Genomic DNA, 26,350 nt, shown 5'->3' on the forward strand with positions numbered 1-26,350 from the left:
TATTTTCTTTTTGTTATTGAGTTGTATGAATTCCTTATATACTTTAAATAGTAGCATTTTATCACATATAAGATTTGCAAATATTTTTTCCATTCTGTAGATTTTTTTTTTACTTTCTTATTTCTTTTCCTATGCAGAATCATTTTAATTTGTAATCCCCCTTGCTTATTTTTGGTTTTGTTACTTGTGCTTTAGCTGTCATGTCCAAAAATATCATTGTCAAGACCCATGTAAAAGATACTTTTTCCTATATTTTCTTCTAGGAGTTTTATGATTTTAGGTTTTACACTTAAGTTTTTAATCCATTTTGAACTGACTTTTGGATATAATGTAAAGTAGAGGTCTAGTTTCATCCTTTTACATTTGAATACCCAATTTTCCCAGCACACTTTAGTGAAGAGACTGTCATTTCTTAATTGAGTATTTATGGCTCCCTTGTTAAATATAACTTGACTATATTTGCTTGGGTTTATTTCTGGGCTTTCATTGATCTATTTGTTTTTATGCAAGTATCATACTGTTTTGATTATTATAGCTTTATAGTATAACTTAAAATCAGAAACTGTGATGCCTCCCTCTTTTGTTCTTTTCAGAATTGCTTTGAGCATTTAGTCTTTTGTGATTCCACATAAATTTCAGGATGTTATTTTTTGTTTTTGTTTTTACTTTTGCTAAAAATGGCATTAGAATCTTTATAGGTATTGTTCTGAATCTATAGATGACTTTTGGAAGTATTGACATTTTAATTCTTTCAACCCATGAATGTGGAATACCTTTCCATTTATTCGTATTGTCAATTTCTTTTATCAATGTATTGTAGTTTTCAGAATAGTGATCTTTGACTTTCTTGGTTAAGTTTATTCCTAAATATCTTTTCCTTTTGATCATATTGTAAATTGGATCATTATTTTAATATTTTCAGATAATTTATTGTTAGTGTGTAGAAACACTACTGGTTTTAGTTTGCTAATTTGTGTCTTGCAACTTTACTGAATTTGTTGATTAGATCTAACAGTTATTTGAAAATAAAGCATAAAGCATACAAAGTTCACAAATAGAGACAATTTTACTTCTTTTCCAATTCTGACACCTTTTATTTCTCTCTTGCCTCATTCCTCTGGCCAGAACTTCAAATACTAATTTAAGTAAGACCAGTGAAAATGAGCACCCTTGTCTTATTCTTGATCTTAGAGGAAAAGTTTTAAACCTTTCACTAGTTTATTTGTGTTAGCTGTGAACTTATCATATATGGTTTTATTATTTTAAGGTGTGTTCATTCTATACCTAATTTGTTAAGTATTTTTTTATCATGAATGGATTTTGAATTTTGTCAAATGCTTTTGTCTGCATCTATTGAGATGATCATATGATTTTTTCTTTCATTCTATTAATGTATTCTATCACATTTATTGATTCATGTATGTTGAAAAATTCTTACATACCAGGTGTAAATCCCACTTGATTATGATAAGTGATTCTTTAAATGTGCTGCTGAATTCAATTTACTAGTTTTTTGGGTTTTTTTTTCATTTAGAAAATTTTATTGAGAATTGTTTACATCTATATTCATTAGGAATATTGGTATGTAGTTTTCTTTTCTTTTTTTTTTTTTTTTTTTTTTTTGTATTTTTATGAAGCTGGAAACGGGGAGAGAGTCAGGCAGACTCCCGCATACGCCCGTCTGGGATCCACCCGGCACGCCCACCAGGGGCAATGCTCTGCCCACCAGGGGGCTATGCTCTGCCCCTCCTGGGCATCGCTCTGTTGCGACCAGAGCCACTCTAGCGCCTGGGCCAGAGGCCAAGGAGCCATCCCCAGTGCCCGGGCCATCTTTGCTCCAATGGAGCCTTGGCTGCGGGAGGGGAAGAGAGAGACAGAGAGGAAGGAGAGGGGGAAGGGTGGAGAGGCAGATGGGTGCCTCTCCTGTGTGCCCTGGCTGGGAATCGAACCCGAGACCTCTGCACGCCAGGCCGATGCTCTATCACTGAGCCAACCGGCCAGGGCCTAGTTTTCTTTTTTGGTAGTACCTTTTTCTGGCTTTCATAAAAGAGTAAATGCTACCTCATAAGATGAGTTTAAGAATGTTCCCTCTTCTTCAATGTTTTTGGAAGAGTTTGAGAAATATTATTGTTAATTTTTAAATGTTTGCTAAGTTATCAGTGAAGCCATCTGGTCCTAGGCTTTTCTTCATTGAGAAATTTTTGATTACTGATTTTATTTTCTTACTAGTAATTGGTCTATTCAGACTTGCATTTCTCCTGACTCATTCTTGCCAGTTTGTATGTATAAGAATTTTTCTGTTTATTCTATGCTGTCCAATATGTTGGTGTATAATTGTTCATAGTAACTTATAATTTTGTTGATTTGGGTCCTCCCTGTGTTTTCTTTGGTTAGTCTAGCTAAAGGTTTTCTTTTCTTTCTTTTTTTTTTTTTTAAGAGCAAACTCTTGGTTTAGTTATTCTTTCCTATTGTTTTTTATTCTCTAATTTATTTCTACTTTTATCATTATTATTTCCTTCTTTCTGCTAACTATGGGCTCAGTTTTTTTTCTAGCTTTTTTAAAGTATAGAGTTAGGTTGTTTATTTGAGATATTTCTTGCTTCTTAATGTAGGCATTTGTTGCTATGAAATTCCTTTTTTGAATTGCTTTTGCTACATCCCATAAGTTTTGATATGTTCTGTTTCCATTACACTTTTCACCAGGTACTTTTTATTTTATCTTTAATTTTTTCTTTGATCAATTGGTTGTTCAGAAGAGAATTAATTTTTATGTATTTGTGAATTTTCTGTTTTTTCTCCTATTATTGATTCTATTTTCATACCATTATAGTCAAAGAAGACTCTTAGTATGATTTCAATTTTTTTTTAGTTTACTAAGACTTATTTTGTGGCCTACATATGTTCTATCCTAGAAAATGTTTCATGTGCACTTTAGAACAATGCATTATGCTGTTGTCACATAGAATTTTCTCTATGTAGCTGTTAGGTTCATTTGTTCTATCACCTTGTTCAAATTTGCTATTTCCCTGTTGCCTTTCTGTCTGGATGATGTATCCATTGTTGAGAGTAGGGTATTATAAAGTTCCCAAATCTTATTGTGCTGTTGATTATTTCTCCTTTTATCTCTGTAAGTATTTGCTTATATTTAGGTGCTTTGAAGTTGGGCTCATAGATATTTACAGTTGTTATATCTTTCCTGATGGATTGAACCCTTTATTATTCTATCATGACCTTATCTCTTTTTACCATTTTTAGTTTAATTTATATTTTGTCTGATATGAGTATAGATACCCCTGCTTTTTCTTTGTTTACTATTTGCTTAATGTCTTTGTCCATTTCTTCACCCACAATCTATTCATGTTTTTAAGGCTAAAGTGAATCTTTTCTAGGTAGCATAACTGGGATCTACATTTTTAATACATTCAGCTATTTTGTGTCTTTTAATTGGATAATTTAATTAATTTATGTTTATATTAATTATTCATATGTAAAGACCATTTCCATTCTGTTTATTGTTTTTTGGTAGTTTTGTAGACCCATTGTTTCTTGTTTCTTATCCTGCTGTCCATTTTGTGTTTTGATGTCTTGTTGTATCAGTGTGCTTTTGTTTGTTTACCATATTCTTTTGTGTAATTACTACAGATTTTTTCCTTGTAGTTACTATGAGACACATAAAATATCTTAAAATTATAATGCCTTATTTTAAACTAATAACTTAACTTCAATAAAATTTCTAAGCTTTACACTTTTACTTTTCTTCCCCCTCACAATTTAGGTCATTGATGTTACAATTTGCATATTTCTTACTTTGTGTAACTAATAACATATTGTATTTATAACTATATTTACTACTTTTGTTTTTTAACTTTTAAACTATAATTTTAAAGGAATTATGCACCACCATTACCATATTACAAATTCTTTTACTATATATTTACCAGTACTACCAGGTTTTGAACTGTCTTCTTATGTTTTTATGATGTTAATTAGCATCTTTTTTTATCTCTACTCAAAAAACTCCCTTTAGCATTTATTGTAAGGCAGACTTAATGGTGATGAACTCCCTCAGCTTTGTTTTTTGGAGAAAGCCTTAAGTTCTTATTTGAAGGGCAAGCTTAGCCAGGTATAGTGATCTTGGGTTGACAGTTTCTTCTTTCAATATTTGAGTATGTCATCCCACTTTTTTTCTGGCCTGAAAAGTTTCTGTTGAGAAATCAGCCTATATTCTTATAGAGGTTCCCTTGTATGTAATCTTTGTCTTTTCTCTTGCTGCTTTTAAATTTTTTTGGTTTTTGCAATTTAATTATAATGTGTCTCAGTGTAGTCCTATGCAAGTTTACCTTATTTGGAATTCTTGGATGTGGATGTTTATTCCTTTCCCCAGGTTTGGGAAGTTTTCAGCCATTATTACTTTATACTATATATGTCCTGTTCCTTTCTCTTTCTCTTTTCTTTGAATTTACATACTACTTTTTTTCATTGTGTTCCACAAATCCCTAATTATTTCTTTTTCTTTTTCTTTTTCTTTTTCTTTCTCTGATTGGATAATTTCAAATGTTTTTACTGGTTCTTTTTTCTATGTCTTTGAGTCTGCTTTTGAAGCTTCCTATTTAGTTCTTTAGTTCATGTATTGTATTTTTCAGCTCTATGATTTCTGGGGGAGGGGTTGTTTGTTTTTATTTCTTCGTTGAACTTCTCCTTTTGGTTCTAGATTGTTCTAATTTTGTTTAGTTGCATGTCTGTGTTCTTATAGTTAACTAAACATCTTTAAGAGGATTATTTGACACTTCACAGATCTTCATTTCTTGAGGGTCATTTATTAATTAGAGCTTTATTAGTTTTCTTTGGTGATGTAAATATTTATCTGATTTTTTATGATCCTTGATTACTTACATTAGTATTTGCACATTTGAGTAAGTGGTCTCCTCTTCCAGACTTTGCAAGTTTATTTTAGCAGAGACAGTTTCTCACCAGGTAGCTCAGTTTTGTTTTCTAGATATGTCTGGTGATGTCCTTGGACAAATGGGTCCTGCTATTAGAGTCTATTTTTCAGTAAGGCAACTGTTCAATCTTTGAGGTCAAGGCTGTGGGTGTGCCACTGACTGAGAACATCTAGATAGGACTGCTGGCTTTGTTCCATGCCCAAGGGAAGTTGAAGAATGAAGTTTGCACTTGCCTGGATTCTCTAGTTAGGCTTAATAGATGGTTGGGACTGGGTATTATATTAAGTAGTAGATGAGGCTATGAATTAGTTTCCCTGCTCTGGTGAGCAGAAGGACAGGATCGCGGACCTGCATGATTTGTTGTTTGGGGGCCCAAATCATGCAAGAGTGTTCACCAAATAGCCTAGTCAGGTGTGGCCACAAATTTTGCTTTGAAGACAGGGAAAGTCATAAGCTACTGACTTGGTTTACAGTTTAAAAAGCTACTGACTTGGTTTACAGTTTAAAAAGCTATATAAGCTTTACAGTTTATAAAGTTTGAAGTCGATGTCAGTGTTTGAAGTGAGGAGGATGTGGTAAAATATCAGCTTTAAATTAGAAGCTGAGCACACAAGATTATCTGATGAGCTGGATGTAGGAATGAGAAAAGGTGTCAGTAATTTCTGGGTTTTTGCTTGAGCATCTATGCAAATAATGCTTCTATTTATTAATATATGAATTATCAGTAAAATAATGGTGCAGGTTAAAGAGTCAAGAGTGCTGCTTTGAACATTTTAAATTTGATGTGAAATAACTAGGCTAGAGATGACATTTTGGCAGTCATCAGCATAAAGGAAGTATAGTAGTTTTCATACATGTCTGCAAATTTTTAGGTACTCTTCCCATTAAAAGGTGAGGTCTGTGCTTCTCCTCTTCAATCTGGGCTGGTTTTAGTGACTATGCTATAACCTAAAGAATCCAGCTACATCTCAAGTTAGGACAGTAAACACCATGCAGCTTCTACCTGGTTCTCTTGAAATGCTTGTTCTCCAGAGGCTCCTTTTAGAAAGGCTCTCTTTTAGTACTCAGCTGCCATGCTGTGAGAAGCTGCAAGAAAAGGCCATGTATAGATGCACCAGTCAATAGTTCCAGTTGAAGTTGTCTTTCAAACATCACTACCCAGATGCCAGACATGTGAAGGACCCCATTTCCTGGGATGGCACCCAGAACCTCTTTCATCTTCTTACTTTATGACCCACTAGTTCCTGTCTGAACAGGATTGGAAGAGGACAACTAATACACCTGCATCTCACTAGAGAATCCCCTTCCACATGGAGCTTGGAAGCAGATCCTCCATCTTCAGATGTTCCAGTCAATAAAGTCACCCCCACTTGTTTGAGTGTTCTTATCTGAGATTCTGGGCATTGTGGATCAAAGATAAGTCATTGCTACTGTACCCTCTCCACATTTCTGATACATTCTACTGGGAATAACTAACTGCTGTTGTTTTTTTGCTACTATATTTGGGGGTGGTTTGTTACACAACAAATGTAATTGAAATATGCAGTAACTGTAGCCATCAGGACAGATGAGATCATTCAGGGAGAGTGTATAGAATGAAAAGAGAGGAGGGAAAACACTGTAGGAAATCAAAGCCTTTAAGAGTTAGGAGAAGTTAAATAAAGCAACAACATGAGAAACAGAAATGAGCAGGGAAGAAAAGCAGGGATATCAAGAGACTGGTATCATGAAAAGCAAAGAATAAATTCACTGTGAGCAGTATCAAATACTGCTGACAGGTCAAGTAAGAGAACTGAAAAATGTCTTTATGTTTTAGCAATCAGAGCAGTGATGACTCAGCAAGAGCAGCTTCACTGAGAGCAGATAAAAACACTAGGATTCTTATAAAGGGGGGAATGAAGAACAAAGGAGGTCTTAGTCTTAGGCAGAAGGTAGGCCACCTTTTGCCGCTAACAGAAGGGAATGCAGAAACAGTGTGTGCAGATCCCATGAATTATTTTGAGTTGTTGACAAAAAGTTTAGGGAGTACCTTCTGAGGGATTTTGTTCTTCCTTAAGGCAAACTTTTGAAGAAAAAAAGTAGGAGGTGTATTTTGCTCCTAATCTGTGTTCTTGGTTTATCTGGCAGGCCCTGCCTGACACCAGTACTCCTTTTAATACTCTCAATTTTAGACTTACATTTACCCATGCTGGGACTAGAACTGCATAAGTAATAATCCTGCATCTCTTTACAGAAGACCCACATAAAGTTTAGGCCAAGTATATGATGGGGATATCGAGGAGGTCATTACTAGATGTGAGAGTTTAGCTTCTGGATTCCCAGGTTTAGCCTCTTAGCTGTCCTTACCATCTGAGTTATGTGATAACAAAAGGATGAGGTTTGTGTTCCTGGGTTGAGCTTTATGAGACCCCAGGATGTTGTGATATTCAGGGTTAAAGTAGAGCACAAGGGCAGCTGCTGGAAAGGGTATTGTGTTGACTTGGCTCTGATCAAAACCCCATTTTACTAATGGGAAAACTAAGACTCATTTCAGAGGAGGGACCCGCCCCACATCATTTAGCAACTGTGGTGGGATCAAGTTGTTCATTTTTCTGAATAATTTTCAATCTCAGGTTAATTAAGCAATGGAAATCTTGAAGGGAACAGCTAGAGTTTTCCCCTAAGACTAGGGATATATTTTTCAGAAGCAAAGCAGTTTCAGAAGCTTCTCAAAGAAAAACACTTAAACATTAGTATAAGGCATTTTGCTAGGGAGTCAGCCATGTGTGCTTCACATGGTTGTTCTAGGGGTATAGTGGAACTTGGCAGGGACTGCGAAATGCCTACAGGATCAGGACAGCCATAAGTTGACCAAAGGGCTGGAACATGCACTGAGGGCCACATTGTCTGAGTCCCTGATGTTATTTCAAACAAGAAAGCCTTTTATTTTATTTGAAATGCTTTCCCAAGGATACTTTTCCCACCCCTTAGGATTCAGGTGATTTCCTCAAGCAGATCTCATGAGATAATTCCCCAGATTTTTCCTAACTCTGTAATAAATAAGGGTTATCATACATTTCCCAACACATGGATCAACCAACTAGATATTCACTCTCTCTCTGCTTAAGGAAACTATTTTCTTAGGGAAATAGTAACCAATGGAAAAGGAAAGCCTTTAGAATTCCAATAAAAATAGCTTCCTCTATTTCTTGGGAGTGGGTGAATTTTGCAGAATAAGAAATACAGGTGTTTCCTTCTCTGTCATATTGGGTAATAAGACCCTTGAGTTAATCAAGCTATGTTTTTACCTGGGCTCTATTTGATATCACAGTAATAGGCCTCCTGCTCTAGGTATACATTTTTTCCAGCATATGACAGTGTTATTCAAAACTGGAAAATAAGGGTGGTATAAGACTGGGGGTAAAAACCAAGGACAGAGTATCACCTATGTTAGGCAAATAGTGGTCATAAAAACTTCTCCAGCCTGAGTACAATTCAGAAAGACTTTAATAAACAGCCACTAAACATTGCACCAAAGCATTAGGAAACACAATTTCTACAAAGAGGTAAAGGTCAGGCTTCCATTCTAATTCCTTAAGATGATCATTAACAGCCCCACCCCACCCCCATTCCCACATATCCACAATACACTCTTCTAGTCATAAATTTACCTACACATTCTTAGGAATAATGAAACTGGCATGCATTAACCCAGCAATGGGAAGGAAGCAGGGGATGGGGAAAGAATAGGTGAAAAGGCAACCAGCAGCTAATGATAGGTCCCGTAGGAGCTTTGAATAGGGGTAGACAGGGAGAATCTGTTTCTGGTACCATCTGTGACTTTACTTTGGGCTTCTAAAATATTCTGTATGAGTAGTGGGGTGCTGCTATCTTAATCTCATTCCTCTTGAGCCATGACTATTAGAATTGGTCTCCTTGGATAATACATTGTGACTTTCTAAAAACATTTTTGGTGTTCAAACAAACTGCATTCAGGACCCATCAGGCTTGTTAAGATTGTACTGATTCTGAGGTCAATGTGGACTTTACTTCTCAATCCTGTCTTCATTTTGGCCTTTGGCAAGAGGAACATGATGATTCTTTATTACAGAAACTTGTGAGGAGCCTAGGCAAGTCACTCAAGCATCACATACTTAGTTTATCTACCTTATGAAACTGTTATAACTATTTATTTTACTCACATTAAGAACAAATAAAGTCAAATGGCCCCTAAATAATATATTATCAAAATGGTAATAAAGTTAATGATTTAGTTCACTGAAAAATCGACTAGACTCTGATTCACCACCCCTCCATTAGAATCAGTATTAGTGGAGTACCAGAGTTTCCTGACACAGTGGAAGGAAAGTTTTTGGGCCTGAACTAGGGTGTGGAATGTGGAGGGTATGGAAAGAAGAATTTGATTTTTGTCTGCCAGTGGCCCTCTCTTTTGAGCATACCTCAAGCCTCATCTACCACCTGGCCCAAATCAATTGCTTCATTTAGTACTTGACTAGTTACCTTGTCAGGGAAGTGACTTTCCTATCACTCTAATCCTTTTAATATTATTTGTGTAGATGTTTGATTTAGATATTTTGTACCTTTTTAGTATAAATTTTAAAAAAATATTTTATTGTTTTCCTATAGAGTTTGCAGGCAGCAATGAGTCCAAACTAAGCAGTATGCAGCTGGCTACAGGGGTCGAGAGTTTGAGATAAGAGATCTTTACTGTAGGAGAAATATACCAAAAAGAAGGTACTATTTTCCTGAAGGCCTGGAATGGCAGGGCACCATCCTCCTTGGTAACAGGCTGGCCCAGTTTTTTATATTGGTTTTGGCCATACATAGTAGACAGTGGTGAGCCTCCAGTGTCCCCACTAACTTCCAAGCCAATAAAGAGGCTGGGGGCCAAGTTCAGAGGTTAGCACTGGATTCTGCCTTTGCTATAAGTATTTATGCCTAGCAGGCCTTGCTGTGGGCAGGGAAGGTGGCAGACAGCACTACATAGGATAGCCTCACCTGACTCCCTTCTGAGTCAGAATCATCTAAATTTGACCAGTCTACAATCCTCCTTGTTTGGAACTCTCAAACAGCCAAGGATACCAGTACAGGTAATACAGTTTCTTCTTTATGTAGTTGGCAGAATGCAATGAAATACATGCAGTGCCTTCAGCTGGGGAAGACTGGCAGACTAAGATGAGCAACTGGATGAATGACAGTGTTTGGCTCTGATGATAGTACACTCAGCAATGTTAGAGGGACAAGTACTTTTTCTTTTTTTCTTATTCATTGAGATTCACAAATGTGAATTGAGAGTCATAGCTTTGTAGGGATTAAAAAAAATCCTGAAACACAGGAAGGGGAGCCTGGGGTTTGGGTGCCTGGGTGCTTCCTAGAGTATACTGTGCTCTGGTTGCTGTGCAACCATTATCTACTGTTTGCGGATCATACCCTTGATAGCTGACTCCCGGTTGACATATGTGGCCCAATAGACCAGATTGAAAATAGCAAAGAGTACAGGAAAGATGATGCGGGAAATTTTGTCAACCTTGCTGACACTGTTGTAGGTTTTGGTCTCAGTTGGGATGTCCTGAATGTAGGTGGTCTTGGGTGAAGCAATGATTGTCGGAGTTGAGGAGGCACTGGGAGCAGCGCCCTTGGAGATGGTGGAGAACTCAGTGTCCTTTGCCAGGTTGATGGGATAGGTGGTTCCCACGATGTTGAAGGTGGTGCTGGTTTTCTTTGTTGGGGCTGCTGGTATTTTCTTCTAGCCAGAAAAAGTAGGAGAGAAGAAGGAACAAAAGAAAAGCTAGTTAACTCTTTACACTGAGCCTGCAGAGGCTGTGGAAAGGAGGAACCTTGAAGAAAGTTAAGAAACAAGAGAGCCTGAAGTCAATAGCACTGGGTAACCAGGTTTGTGTGTAGGAAACTTGCAACATCCTGGTTTACTAGTTATGTGGCTTTGGCCAAGTAACTTCTCCCTTTTGAGTTTTAGTTTCTTCAGCTATAAAATGAGTATCAAAAGATTTGACAGGGTTGTTGAGAGAATCGGATGAGAAAAATGGTAGTAGAAATCACTTGAAAACAGTAAAATGTTGGCCACATGTAAGATCCTATATAATTATGTCATTTGATCCTCAGAGTAACCCTAATGAGCTGGCTGGGTGAGATTACTCCCATTTGACAGATGAGAAAAAGCCTTGGACTGAGTGGCAGAGCCCACAATAGACACCTGGGCTCCTGACCTATATCCAGGGCTGCTCTGTGCTGCTTTCTATAGGCACAAGACACTTTTTGATTACTTGAGAAATAACTCCAAAAGGCTTAAATCATCAAGTGGCAAATCTCCTGTTGGGAAGAGAGCTTGGTGAGTCAGAAGTCATTTTGTCTTAAAGATACAATAAATACTATGGCGTGTTTACATGCATCATTTCAACAGTACCTCACCCTTCATGCACTGTAAACATATTCAGCAAGCTAGGAGGCACACCAGAGTTTTCCATTCTTGCAAGGCTTTGGGCCAGAGTCACAGCCTCCTTAGGGAGCTATACAAATACTCTCCTCTGATATAGCAGAGACAGGAACAGCTGAGGGCCTGCTATTAGATTCTCATTTGTATTTTTTTTTCAGAGTAAAAAAAAAAAAACTCAGTAGGAAACAAGTATGCCCACATGTGCCCATTTGTTCTCACAGATTTAACTTATGTATACATGGACCCTCCATGTAGAAAAGGGGAGACAAAGCTCAGGCCTGAGATAGAAGAGAGAGGCTGAGGAAGTGGATGCCAATGGAGCAGACCAGTGCTAGACTCAGGCCAAAGTCAGTGGCCAAGTTCATAGTCTGCAGTGTTTGCTGCCTCATTTTCCACTTTAACTTTTTCTTTCATTCATCCTTCTTTGTGTCTAGGGACAGCTGGGGGTAAGTGAGCTTCACTTATCAGGAATATCTGATAAAACAATGATGACTATTTTTATTGCCCTAATTTCATACACCTCACATTGTTCCCTTTCACCATGTTACTTTGCTTCCTGACACCTGTGTTTTATCTATTTACTCCTCTACTTCCTACATGTTCCCTTCCTGGATTTTCTCTACTACCCTCTCTTACTGAATCTTTTCCCCTAATCACTTTCTACTTCTTTTCTTCTGAAGAGTTCCCATTATTGTTTTTTTTTAATTTATTGATTTTACAGAGAGAGGAAAGGAGGGAGAGAGAGAGAAACATTAATTTGTTTCTTTATGTGCCCTGACCAGATATTGAATCTGCAACCTCTGTGTATCAGGATGATGCTTTCTTTAACCAATCAAACTATCTGGCCAGGGTGAACCCAAATTATTTTGATGTTTTTATTTTTCCCTTTAGACCATTTACCTTCCTGATCTTCATAATAATTTTTCCAAATATTTACTGAGTACTTACTGGGCCAAGAACTTTTCTAGGTATTTATGTAGGTGGGAAGGTTAAAAGATAAGTCAGTTTTAGTCCGTGTTTTCCAGGAGTTCACAGTCCAGTGGGAGATAGTCTCATAAATACATCATGGCCATATAATATGATCAGAGCTGTAGCAGGTATGAGATGAATGTGATAGGAATTCAGTAGAAAGAAGGACAAGATACCTCCAGGTGCAGAAATGTTGGTTCTGAGAAAAAATGAAGTTTATGAGCTGGAGCTGGTTGCAAAAAAAAGGGGGGGAAGTTTATTAGATAAAGATGCATCATAAGCCATTGCACAGGCCAAAAGGACTATTAATTTTAGGTTGGCAAGAAGTCTGCTGCAGCTGAATCATAGTGTGCAGAACAAAAGGCCGTGGATGTCATCTCCTCCTATTATGCTTCTTTGTGCTAGCTTCAGGGTTTTTAATTAGGGAGGATGAGTGGCACAAATGAGGGGGTGTTGTAAGTAAATGAATAGTCTGACTAATTGGGCATGTAAAAAACAATATTTTGGAGGAGTCTAAGATGGCAACGGAGTAGGTGGACATTCCAGCTGCTACCTCCCAAGACCAAATTGGATTACATTAAGAACAATCATCTTGAAAAACCAACTTTGGACTAAAGCAGGGGTCTCAAACTCGCAGCTGTGCGGCCCGCCCACCAATTTTGTGCGGCCCGCAGACTAATCAAACTTCGTGGATTAATCTGCGGGCCAGTCTGCGAGCCGCACAAAATTGGTGGGTGGGCCGCGAGTTTGAGACCCCTGGACTAAAGGAAGAGGAGTCTATAATCAAGAATCACAGAAGATGCCACATCGAGAATGGTAGGAAAGGCAGGGGCATGAAAAGGGTTCCCCTGCTCACAGGAGGGAGTGGTGGTGGAGGATATGGAGGGACTTTCACTGTGGGGAGGATTGTCCTGAGATGTGCAGGTCCTAAGCCCCTGGCCTGGCACCACAGCCTAGAGCCTCAAAGCCTAGAAGAAGTGCTCACATAGTACTTGGTGGTGAAAAGATCAGAGGTTTCTGTTTAAGAGAAAGAGATGGGAGCTCTCAGAAACACAGGCTCCATCTTAAAGGGCCAGCACAAAAAATTTCATTCATAGCCACTTACCCAGGGCTCTGGCAGAGGGAGGGCTGAGAGGACTAGAGTTGCATGAGGAAAGTGAGAAGTCAGTGGCCTAGGGAAAGACACTGTGGGGGACAGCAACCAGAACCCCTGTGCTGAGTCATTCTCCAATACTGTACAATAGTCACCATCTTTCTTGGGTGAAGAAGTGCCCTCCATGTGACATCACCCTGGGGAAAGCAACTGCCCCACACTTAGGAGTCTCTCTTGCCCCACTCTTAGGGGACTGGACCATTTTAAGAAACCAGGAAGCAGGGAGCTTGTCAGTGACCCAGTTTTCTGGCATTGAGGCCAGAGCTTTCTCCACAGCATGCTCTCAAGGCTGTGACTGGTGCTTCTGCCTCACTGGAGATTCAGTAGAAGCTGTCTGAAATGTGGGAAGATCACATCTATGGGTCTCAGAGGCCATACCCACTGGAATCCTGGGGGTCTGTGAAAAAAGTCTGGACAGACTGATACCTGGGGCTGAGAGGCAGAGCCACACCCACCACCCTTCCTAATTCCTGAATTAAATTGCCCCAGGCTCTAGACCAGGTGTAGTCAACCTTTTTATACCTACTGCCCACTTTTGTTCTCTGTTAGTAGTAAAATTTTCTAACCGCCCACCAGTTCCACAGTAATGGTGATTTATAAAGTAGAGAAGTAACTTTACTTTATAAAATTTATAAAGCAGAGTTACAGCAAGTTAAAGCATATGATAATAATTACTTACCAAGTACTTTATGTCAGATTTCACTAAGTTTGGCAGAAAAAATCTTTATAAAACAACTTATTATAGTTAAATCTATCTTTTTATTTATAATATGGTTGCTTCGCTACTGCCCACCATGAAAGCTGGAATGCCCACTAGTGAGTGGTAGGGACCAGGTTAACTACTACTGCTCTAGACTCTACCAGAAGTTTTATTTCAGTGGCCAAGACTAACAGGCAGCCAGCAGACAGAGGCTGCAGTAAGCAGAACTCAGAGAACCTTATTGTATTCCTGACTTTCCCCCAGGTCCAGTGTGGGGAAAAGCCAGCTTACATGTGCAGCTTGGTATTGCCATTTGCACCTGGGACCAGAAGAGGCAGCCACAAACAGTAGATTGCCTGTAGCTCTGTGAAAGTGGCTGAGGGCAAGTCACAGGCAGTGTCCCACACTGGTCTGTACCAGGTTCCCTCCAGGGAGGCCCAGGGCTGGCACTCCAGAGGCCAGCTGCAGAGAGCATTGGTTCAGGACCTAACTACCTTTGCTGGCAGTGTGTCCTAAGGGAGGGCTCATCAGATCTGGGCCCACCTGTAGTGAGTTCTGCTTTCTGTTATCAGCACTGTCACAGTGGCTTGTGGGCATTGGATAGGGTAGAGCTTAACAATCAGCCAGCCCTGATTCTGGATATCTTGCCCCACTAGGCTAGGTTCCACAGAGAGAAGGGAGAGAGTCTTGGAGAATGGATATTCAAAGTGTGGGTCTCCCCCTACTGTTGCGTCTGGTTAAAGGGCTTAACCAGTTTCTGGTAGGAACCATAGTCAGCCCCAGGGGAGGACTCTCAGTCTTCCTCCCTGAGAACAGAGGCTAACAAGCTAGAAGAATAGCTGGAGAAGAGACTGTGGGCTGCACCCAATATGAAACTGCTGCTCACCTCACTGGGGAGAAATAGAATCCCAGCAGTGTGTTAGGCATTAGGCTCTATAGTAAGGGCCACTTTCTTGATACTGAGCTGCTGACTAGGAGACCCCTCATGTAGGGGGTCCTACCAACATTGGTTGTACCCTAAACTATCAATCTTGCAACCTGTAGAAGGGTTGATGGGGTGAGGCCAGTGTGAGTCCACACTACATTCTTTCTACAGAAGACTGTGGGAAAACCACGCAGCTTCAAGGGGAGGTGGAGCAGCTAAAAAGTGGAAGTAATTCTTATGGAGCTTGAAGTTTTTACAGAGCTGTTGTCATCTCTAAGCAGTAGGAAACTGATCCTTGTACACAGGTTGGCCCCTCCCACATTACCCAGGCTCAGAAAATGCAGACGCAAACAGCAAACAGAACAGTAGCTCCAGACAGTTAGCCCACAGCAGGTTACAAACAACAGCTGATGCCAACTCAAGAAGACCCAAAACCAACACAACTAATAGTGGGTGGCAGACAGTACCAATGCTAGATTCAGTTAGCTACACAAGCAGCATACCCAAAAGAGGAGTCCAGCAGGCATCAGACACAGCAGAAAATAAATATGCCCAACAGAATAGACACTGCACACTGCCTAATACATATGATCAAGGTTGACCCTTAGAGTCAGCCAGGCTGAAGGGATAACTGCAACCATGAAAGGACCAGCTGCACTCAAAACTTACGTACAACAGAAGGCTAAATACAATACTCAAGAAATATTCCAAGAGCAAGAAACTCAGGTGGCCTCTAGGTCAGTACCACTGAGCCCATCTTCCTCATTAAGACAGCACAACAAATTTCAAAGTGAGACAGCACTACCTAATACACATACAAAATGTGAATACAAATAAATATGACCCAAATGAATCAACAAGATAAATCCCCAGAAAAATAACTAAATGAAATGGAAGTAACCAAATTACCAGACACAGAGTTTAAAGTAATGATTTTAGGATGCTCAAGGATATTAAAGCAACAATGGATGACCATGATGAGAATTTAAACAAAGAGATAGCCAGTATCAAAAAGAACACTGAAATAATAAAAAAGAACCAATCAGAAATAACAAAAACAATATCAGAAAGGAAGACTACACTAGTAGAGATCAACAGCAGGCTGGATGAAGTGGAGGATCAAATCACGGATTTATAGGACAAAATAAACATAAGCACACAAGTAGAGCAGCAAAAAGAAAAGAGGCTCAAAAAGACTGAGGAAACTTTAAAAGACTTCTGCAACAACATGAAGAGAAACATCTGCATCATAAGAGTTCCTGAAGGAGAGGAGAACTAACAAGGGATAGATAACTTGTTTGAAGAAAGGATAGCTAAAATTTCCCTAAATTGGTGAAGGAAAGGTCACACAAATACAAGAAGCACAGTGAGTCTCATTAAAGATGAACTTAAAGAAGACTACATCAAAACACATCATAATTAAAATGCTAAAGTAAAGAGACAAAGTTTGAATACTAAAAGCTGCAAGAGAAAAGCAGTTAATCACCTACAGAGGAACCCCCACAAATATGACATCCAACTTCTCAACAGAAACACTTGAGGCCAGAAGGGATTGGCAAGAAATAATCAAAGCGATGCAAAGCAGGAACCTATAACCAAGACTACTTTATCCAGCAAAGCTATCAATTAAAATTGAAGGAGTAAAACACTTTTCAGACAAAAAAGACTCAAGGAATTCATTAGAACCAACCAGTACTGCATAAAAGTTAAGAGGCCTGCTATAATAAAAGAAAAGGGAAAAAAGAAATTGAGAAAAAGAAGATTGTAAGTTCAGAAAATAAAATGGCAATAAATAAAAGTAAATATCAAAAATAACCTTAAATCTAAGTGGGTTAAACGATCCAATCAAAAGACACAGCATAGCTACATGGATAGGAAAACAGAACCCATATATATGCTGTCGACAAAAGACTCACCTCAGAACAAAAGAACACATAAACTGAAAGTGAAGGGATGGAAAAAAGTATTTCATGAAAACGAAAATTTAACAAAAGCTGGAGTAGAAGTACTTATATCTGACAAAATAGCATTTAAAACAAAGGCTATAGTAAGGGAAAAAGAAGCTCATTACATAATAATGAAGGGAGCAATCCAACAGGAGGCTATAACCATTGTACATATTTATGCACCTAAATACATATATAAAGCAGATTTTTTTATAAATTTTTATTAATGTTAATGGGATGACATTAATAATTCAGGGTACATATATTCAAAGAAAACATGTCTAGGTTATCTTGTCATTAAATTATGTTGCATGCCCCTCGCCCAGAGTCAGATTGTCCTCCGTCACCCTCTATCTAGTTTTCTCTGTGCCCCTCCCCCTCCCCCTAACTCTCTCCCTCCCTCCCTCCTGCGTCCTCCCTCTCCCCACCCCTGGTAACCACCACATTCTTGTCCATGTCTCTTAGTCTCGTTTTTATGTTCCACCAATGTATGGAATCATGTAGTTCTTGTTTTTTTCTGATTTACTTATTTCACTCCGTATAATGTTATCAAGATCCCACCATTTTGCTGTAAATGATCTAATGTCATCATTTCTTATGGCTGAGTAGTATTCCATAGTATATATGTGCCACATCTTCTTTATCCAATCTTCTATTGAAGGGCTTTTTGGTTGTTTCCATGTCTTGGCCACTGTGAACAGTGCTGCTATGAACATGGGGCTACATGTGTCTATAAAGCAGATTTTGATGGACAAAAAGGACGAGATCGACAGGAATACTATAATAGTAGGGTATTTTAATACCCCACTAATTTCAATGAATAGATCCTCCAGACAGAAAATTAACAAAGAAACAGTAGCCTTAAATGACAGACTAAACCAATTGGATTTAATTGTTGGGGACCGAATAAATAAACAGGGTATTTTTGCAATCTGGACAGAGGTGCTGGGCCTGAACTCCACCTCATTTGCCTCATTAACAAAGAGCTACACTTGATTCTCATTTGTCTCACTCATGTACTCCAGAGGAGGCTGGAAGCTAGTTTCTTATTAGTGTAAAGCAGATTTGGATGGTATGGTTGGTATTGTCTGTGAGTTGCCTTGGAAACTTAATTGAATTGCTGATGGACCACATTTTTTCTATGAATAAAAGTGGATGTGCTTCTGGGAGCACAGACATTACAGCTAATGAGCAGTAGAGACTGTTTACCATGGCATCCTCCTGAACCCATATATATCTTTAAGTCTCCTATCATTTATTTTAATTCCATACCTTTTCCTGTTCGGGACCCCTGTATATACTTGTTGTGGTTGGACCCCAACAATTGGCGCCCATATGTGTGGCCATCGGAAAAGGGAAAGAGGAGAGGTTATGGAAACCCCAGAAGTGTGCATACAAAGTAAGTATAAAGCTTTTAAAGAGTTAAGCTTTTAAGTAGAGTTTGGTGAGAAATTATAAGAAATAATTTGAGAGAAAATAAATATGGGAGTGCTAGGATCAAAAATAAGAGACCTTTTCGTAGAAATATTTTCATATGAGAAAGAGTATCAGGGTGAGCCAGAAGCAGAGAGATGTGAATGTGGAAACAACTTGAAGTTTAAGAATGACTCGAGGGATAAAAATTTTGCGGCTATGGCTGTCTTAACAGCGGGACCTCCGCTGCCTTCGGCTCCTTCTTACATTCAATCCTCTGCTCCTCCGTACCATTATCGGGCTAATTCCACAGTCTATAGCTCAAAATCTGGGAAATCCCCACTCCAACAATAGACCAAGCTCGAAATACAAGGGAAACAATAACTGGCTTTACCTGTTTTCCTGTTGTAGAAAGACAGAACAATAAGGGAAACTAGTGAGAGAGCATGAACCTGTACCTTTTAAAACTGAAAGAAAAACTTCCTTGTGCTCAGTATGGGCCTACTGCCCCTTTTACACTTGATTTATTAGATCCTATTTGTGCAAAGGCTTTACCACCAAATGACTGGAAGGCGATTGCTCATGCCTGTCTCTCCGGGAGTGATTATTTGCTATGAAAATCAGACTTTTATGAAAAGGCCATGGAGCAGGATGAGAAAAATCAGCAAGAGGAGGTTGTTTTTACTGCAGATATGTTAACTGGAGAAGGACAATATGCCCATACAGCAATTCAATTAGAGTATCAACTAACTATTTATGATATAATTAATCAGATAGCCACAAAGGCATGGAAATGCCTGCTTACTTCAGGGGCCAAAACGGAAGAATTTGGAAAAATTAGGCAAGGTCCTAATGAGCAATATTAAGAATTTGTTTCATGGCTAATTCAAGCAGTCAAAAGAATAGTAGGGGATAAAAATGTAGGAAAGATTTTGATAAAGCAATTAGCATATGAAAATGCTAATTCAGCTTGTTGGGCTGCACTTCGGCCTCACTGCAAGAAGGGAGATATAGAGGACTATATGAGAATGTGTGCTAATGTTAGGACTTCATACATGCAGACCTTGCTTTTGCCACAGACATTAAGGCGAGATTTCCAGGACGATACTTTGATAAAAGGCAGAACAAGCAAAGGAAGGAAAGTTGGGGAAGTACTTTTGCCCATGGATATTGTTTCTAGTGCGGGGGTGTAGGGCATTTTGCTACAAACTGCCCTACTCCCCTGGGATATCAGTCTTGGCCTCTCCCTCAAGGATGACAAGTCCTTACGGCTCTGGACCTCTGCCCACGTTGTAGGAGAGGGAAACACTGGGCAAATGAGTGTAAGTCTAGATATAATGCCCAAGGGCAAAGGATTCAGAGAAGCCGTGGAGGCTACTGCCACCTTGCGCCTGAGCAGCCACCAGCATGTACCCGTCATAGTCCCCTCTTAGAAATGCAAGCCACAGCGGGGACCCGTCCGCCTCACCGGGCCGCGATGGGTGGGGCAGACCCGGAGCAGTGGTGGAGAAGCATTCCCCTCTCAGTGTAAATCTAAATATACCACCAAAAGCCAGGGAAACGGACAATGGGGCCCTTCCCAGCCCCATCAAACAATAGGGGTAATGTAGGTAATTTCTTCAGCAAATTATGATTCCAGCAGGCCAAACATTGCCCAACTAATCCGAGCAACAACAGGTAGTGCAAGACTGGACCTCAATTCCACCTCTCAATTTGTATTAACTCCAGAGATGGGACCTCAAGCTATACCCACTGGAATTTTTGGGCTGCTTCCCAGTAACAAAATAGAACTTTTATTAGGCAAAAGTAATTTAACTATAAGAGAATTTTTTGTTCTCCCTGGAGTAATAGGTTCGGGTTATATAGGGGAAATTAAAGTAATGGTTCACACTCTGAGAAATATAGTCACTATCTCTCCTGATATAAAAATTGCTCAATTAATCCTCTTACCTCCTTTAAGAGAAGGCCAAACCCTGCAAAAGGCACCCCAAAAGAATCGAGGATTTGGTTCCACTGATGCTGCCTATTGGGTTCAAAAAATAGGTCATGAATGCCCTAAAATGGAACTAACAATACAAAGGCATAAATTTAAAGGACTATTAGATACTGGAGCTGATGTATCTATTATTTTAAGCTACACTGGCCTCATTCCTGTCCCACTCATGCAGCAGTCACAGAATTACAAGGTATAGGGCAGAGTAAATCCCCTCAACAAAGCTCTAGTTTTTTAAAATGGGAAGATAAAAAAGGTCATTCTGGATTTTTTCAGTCTTATGTGCTCCCTGAATTGCCAGTTAATTTGTGGGGTAGAGATGTTTTGAAAAATATGGAAGCCTTGCCTATCAGTCCTAATAGCTTAGTCAGTACTCAAATGCTTGATCAGGGATTTTTGCCCACTAAGGGATTAGGGAAAGAACAGCATAGAATTCTCACCCCCAGAGAAGTGGCACCTAATACCAGAAGGAGTGGATTAGGGTATCAAAATGTAGCATAGGGGCCTTGGTAGCTCCTGCTACCCCAATAATGCTTTATGCAGACCCAATTACTTGGAAATCATATAATCCTGTATGGGTAGACCAATGGCCCTTTCTCAGGAGAAACTTAAGGCAGCTGCTCAATTGGTACAAGAACAGTTACAGCTTGAGCACATTAAACCTTCTAATAGCCCATGGAATACACCTATATTTGTTATTAAAAAGAAATCAGGAAACTAGAGGCTATTACAAGATTTGAGAGCAATAAATAAGACTATGGAAATTATGGGTCCTCTCCAGCTAGGACTCACTTCTCCTACTGCCATTCCATGGAATTATCACCTTGTAGTTATTGACTTGAAGAATTGTTTTTTTGCTATCTTTTAAGCCTTCATGATTGCAAGTGTTTTGCATTCAATGTTCCTTCACTTAATTTCCAGGCTCCCATGGAGTGATACCAGTGGAGAGTTTTGCCTCAAGGTATGGCTAACAGTCCTACCTTGTGCCAAAAGTATGTTGCTCAAGCTATCTCTCCAGCACGAAGGAATCACCCTAAGGCATACATAACTCATTATATGGATGATATTCTTATTGCTCATCCAGATAAAGATACTATGCTGACTATTTTGCAACAACTAAAACATTCTTTGAAAGAATCAGGACTTTATATAGCTCCTGAAAATGTACTACAATCTTAGCCTTTCTCTTATTTAGGGCACATTATTGAGGGACAACAAATTCGTCCACAAAAATTAGAAATCATAACAGGTCATTTAAAAACTTTAAACTATTTCCAGAAATTATTAGGATCAAGCTACTCAAAAGAAAATTATTGGAACAACCATGACAGACCAAGCAATTCAGTCTCATACTATTCATCATCAGGCTGCTGCAGCCCTACATAAACAGTTTCAACTTTCTCAGGAAGCAGCATGACAGATTGTTAAATCTTGTTCAAGGTGTCCTATATTACAATCTGTCCCTTCGGAGTTAACCCACGAGGACTGCTACCAGGACAACTTTGACAGATGGATGTTACTCATATACCTTCATTTGGCAAACAGTCATATAACTTCATTTGGCAAACAGTCCTTAGTCCAAGTTACAGTGGATACTTATTCTGGATTTATAGTAGCTCCTGCCAGAACAGGAGAGGCTGCTAAGCATGTTAGCTCATTGTTTGTATGCATTTTCTATTATTGGACTTCCTAAAATTATTAAAACTGACAATGCTCCTGCATATGTAGGAAAAGCATTTACTACATTTTGTCAGACTTTTAGTATTGACCTAAAGATGGGAATTCCTTACAATCCCCAGGGTCAAGGCATTGTAGAGCGTGCACATCAAACACATAAAAACCAATTAGAAAAAATAAAAAACAGGAATTATACCCTCGAACTCTGCAAATCTTCTTTCTCATGCTCTTTTCACTTTAAATATTTTGAATACTTATGTACAGGGTCATTCAGCAGCTGAGAGACTCTGGAATCCTAAAAGAAAAGCCTTCCTGGAAGTGCAATGGAGAGACCCACTCACAGGAATCTGTCAAGGGCCAGACCCTGTTCTCTTCTGGGGCCAAGGATATGTGTATATTTTTCCTAGGTCTGCTGAAGGTCCTTGGTGGATTCCTGAACAGTTGGTGAGACACCATGATTCTGAATGAGGGACTCACTTTACAAGAACAACTGTATAAGACTTATTTTACTATGCTTTCATCCTTTTTTTTCTGTTGAGAATAATGAAAAGACTAGGATACTTCTTAAAGTTGTATTATTATCTAATTTTCTTTAATGTTCTAGATCATTTTATTTCTTTCCTGTTCCATGCCTGGAAAGAGGGTGAAGGGGGAGCCTGTTTGGATATGCCTAAACAAAAATCTCATATGGTCAACTTAATATTTTTCAAGAGAGATTTCCGTCTGGTATTTATTCTTACCACATTCCTATTAAAATAGCCCTACTTAAGATCAAGCAGGCCACATTCTAATCTCTAAAATCCTGGGTTTTACTCTTGATTTGTGTAATTATATGTGAAGTCTTTATTTAATGTCTAAATGTGTCTTTCTTCAAGGCCTGAATTAAGTTTATGCATGCAAAAATTGAAAATGCTGGCTCTAATGTAAAAATAAAATATCATCCCTACAAATTTAAAAGTTTAATTGGAACAAGTAAAGTGCGCTCACTGAAATTTGGATAAAATGAAATGAAAATCCTAAAGATTTCCTAATTTGGCCAAACTGTTCCAAGCTAAAGTTGCTGTAGCTGCAAAGCTTGAAGCAGGGTGGATTTGCTTAACAAAGGTGTATTTTTTTTTACTCTTTGAATTGCCTGTTGATTAATTGGGTAGAAGTGTTTTGATGGATGTGAGAATGTTGCTTGAAAGTTCATTTGCTCTATGAACTTGTAGGTTGGAATTGAGATGAGTGTTCCTTGCAGTTTTTGAGATCAAGGTGTTGTGGAGTGTACTCAACAAATGCTTAAGGGTCAATTGTAAATTATATACATACACACACACATATATATAAAAAGGAGGGGAGTCATGTCTTGGAACTCCTGCTTTGAAGAATTTCTTTTGAATGCTGATGTATAGGAGACACCAAACCTCTTTCTTTTGCAAACTTCTACCCTCTTTTATTTGATCCAGCTAGTAATGCTGTTTTGTCTTTTTCTAAATAGTTCCAGATATACAGAAAAAGTTTATATAGGTGTATGTGGACCCTCAAAACCCTACTGAGATCTTCTGAGCATGGCTTTTAAGGTCTGTTATGACCAATAGGAAAAGAAAAGGCAGATAAAGCCCAAAAGAGATCAGGAAAAATACCAGCTCTTGGCATGCACCCTTAAAGGCTCCAATGCCCCAAGGGGACCTCATAGGACTCATCAGGGCCCTGCTTCAAGAGTGGAAAGGAAGGTCATTGAGCTAAAGCCAGCCAGGCTTCTCTGCCCCTACCAGGGATATACCTTTGCTGTGGAAAGAAAAGGGACACTGGAAGGTAAGCTTCCCCCTCACTCCTCTAAGAGAGGGTTCAGTCTCTTCCAGCCCCACTCCAGCCATCTGTGACCTATCCTTTCTCAGCCTCCTGGGACTTACCACTGAAGAATAAAGGTGCCCAGGGCTGTTGGCCCCATCTTACGTCACCATAGATGGGCCTAGGGTATTTCTTCCAAGTAGCAGGTAAACTGATCTCATTTCTTGTGGACATGAGGGCCACTTACTATGCCTTGCCTAAATATTTGGATTTTTATTCATCCCTTGAAGATCTCTGTGGGTGTTGATAGTCTTTATTTTCTGATATAGTGTTTCCTTTATACCTCCTGCCTTAATGCCCCATGCCTATTTTAGGCTGGGACCTGCTCCTAATTTAGATAAATTTACCTCTGTCACCCAGCACAGTGTATCCCAAGGTTCTCTTCACCATGCTATGGCTGCAGACCTCCAGGGAAAGGCACCCTGGGTTCATCTCCCCAGTTTAAAAAAAATGGAAGCTCCATCTCCATACATGCTGCAGAGGGCTTTACCAGTCTATCTTAATTGTTATCAGCTAGAAGCAGTGGTCATTGGGACTTGGACTTTAGCTGCAAAGTGTGGAAGTGTGATCACAACTCCAGTGCCTTGTGGACTTTTCCTGAATGTGTGTGACTCCTGCTCCTTGGGACATTTCTCGGACTGAAGTGGGGTTGGGTTACATTTACAAATAATATGAAGTGACAGTGTAAACATGGACTTGGGGAAATTACATTAACATGTTAAGGACATTTAAGACTGTAAGAATTTTGCCTGACCAGGCAGTAGCACAGTGGATAGGGCATCAGACTGGGATGCAGAGGACCCAGGTTCGAGACCCCAAGGTCTCCATCTTGAGCACAGGCTCATCTGGATTGAGCAAAAGCTCACTAGCTTGGACCCAAGGTCTCTGAAAGAAAAAAAGAGTGTAAGAATTTTTTTTTTACAGAGACAGAGAGTGAGTCAGAGAGAGGGATAGACAGGAACAGACAGACAGGAATGGAGAGAGATGAGAAGCATCAATCATTAGTTTTTCATTGCATGTTGCAACGCCTTAGTTGTTCATTGATTGCTTTCTCATATATGCCTTGATCATGGGCCTTCAGCAGACCGAGTAACCCCTTGCTGGAGCCAGCGACTGTGAGTCTAAGCTGGTGAGCTTTTGCTCAAACCAGATGAGCCCGTGCTCAAGCTGGCGACCTCAGGGTCTCGAACCTGGGTCCTCCGCATCTCAGTCTGACACTCTATCCACTGTGCCACCGCCTGGTCAGGCAAGAATTTTTATTATAGATCCTGTTGTATTAGTTAAGATTTTGCTTGATAATCTAATCACTTAATTGTATTAGGACACTTGTTATAGTATCTGTTAGCATTGGCTATTTCAATTTTGTTGTTTATTTTATAGTTTTCTAGTCTGCCTCCAAATTGGAACACAGAAATTCAGACGAGTATGAATCACAGCACAAGAATTAAAATTAAAAAAAATATATATATAAAGGGAGATATGTTGGGGACTGAATAAATAAACGATATTTTTGCAATCTGGACAGAGGTGCTGGGCCTGAACCCCACCTCATTTGCCTTGTTAACAAAGAGCTACACCTGATTCTCATTTTTCTCACCCATGTTCTCTGGAAGAGGCTGGAAGCTAGTTTCTTATTAGTGTAAAGCAGATTTGGATGGTATGGTGGGTGTTGTCTTTGAGTTGCCTTGGAAACTTAATTGAATTGCTGATGGACCACATTTTTTCTATGAATAAAAGTGGATGTGCTTCTGGGAGCACAGACATTATGGCTAATGAAGAGTAGAGACTGTTTGCCGTGGCATCCTCCTGAACCCATCTATCTATATATATCTATATATATATCTATATATATCTATATATATATCTATATATATATCTATCTATCTATATATATATATATATATATATATATATATATATATATATCTTTAAGTCTTCTATCATTTATTTCAATTCCATAACTTTTCCTGTTTGGGACCCTGGTATATACTTGTGGTTGGACCCCAACATTTAATTGATATCTTCAGAACATTTTACCACAAAGCACCTGAATATACATTATTTTCAAGGGCTCACAGTACACTTTCTAGGATATACCTCATGTTAAGACACAAAACAAGTAACAATAAATTTTAAAAGTTTGAAATTGTACCAAGCATCTTCTCTGACCACAGAAGCATAAAACTAGAAATCAACAGAAACTAAAAAACATTCAAACACTTGGAGGGTAAATAGTATGTTTTAAAATAATAAATGAAAAACAAGAAGAGCAAGAAAGAAAGAAAAAAATTACTTTATGTAAATTTGGGACACATTGAACGCAATCTTGAAATGGAAGTTCATAGCA

The 26,350-nt window shown here is 39.0% G+C and overlaps 1 protein-coding gene across 3 annotated transcripts in view; it reads right to left on the bottom strand.

The window, feature by feature from the left end:
* Positions 1–9,363: 9,363 nt before the first annotated feature.
* The window catches only part of GABRA3 (gamma-aminobutyric acid type A receptor subunit alpha3), a 428,833-nt gene continuing 411,846 nt past the window's right edge, over positions 9,364–26,350 (bottom strand). For 2 of the 3 annotated variants that reach the window (XM_066250022.1, XM_066250023.1), the window contains exon 10: positions 9,364–10,689. In XM_066250022.1, the coding sequence (XP_066106119.1) occupies positions 10,354–10,689 (336 nt within the window). In that variant the 3' untranslated portion in view covers positions 9,364–10,353. The remainder of the gene's footprint in view (positions 10,690–26,350) is intronic. The other variant, XM_066250025.1, reaches the window with a different exon arrangement.

Source organism: Saccopteryx bilineata, chromosome X (assembly GCF_036850765.1).
Source record: "Saccopteryx bilineata isolate mSacBil1 chromosome X, mSacBil1_pri_phased_curated, whole genome shotgun sequence".
NCBI lineage: Eukaryota > Metazoa > Chordata > Mammalia > Chiroptera > Emballonuridae > Saccopteryx > Saccopteryx bilineata.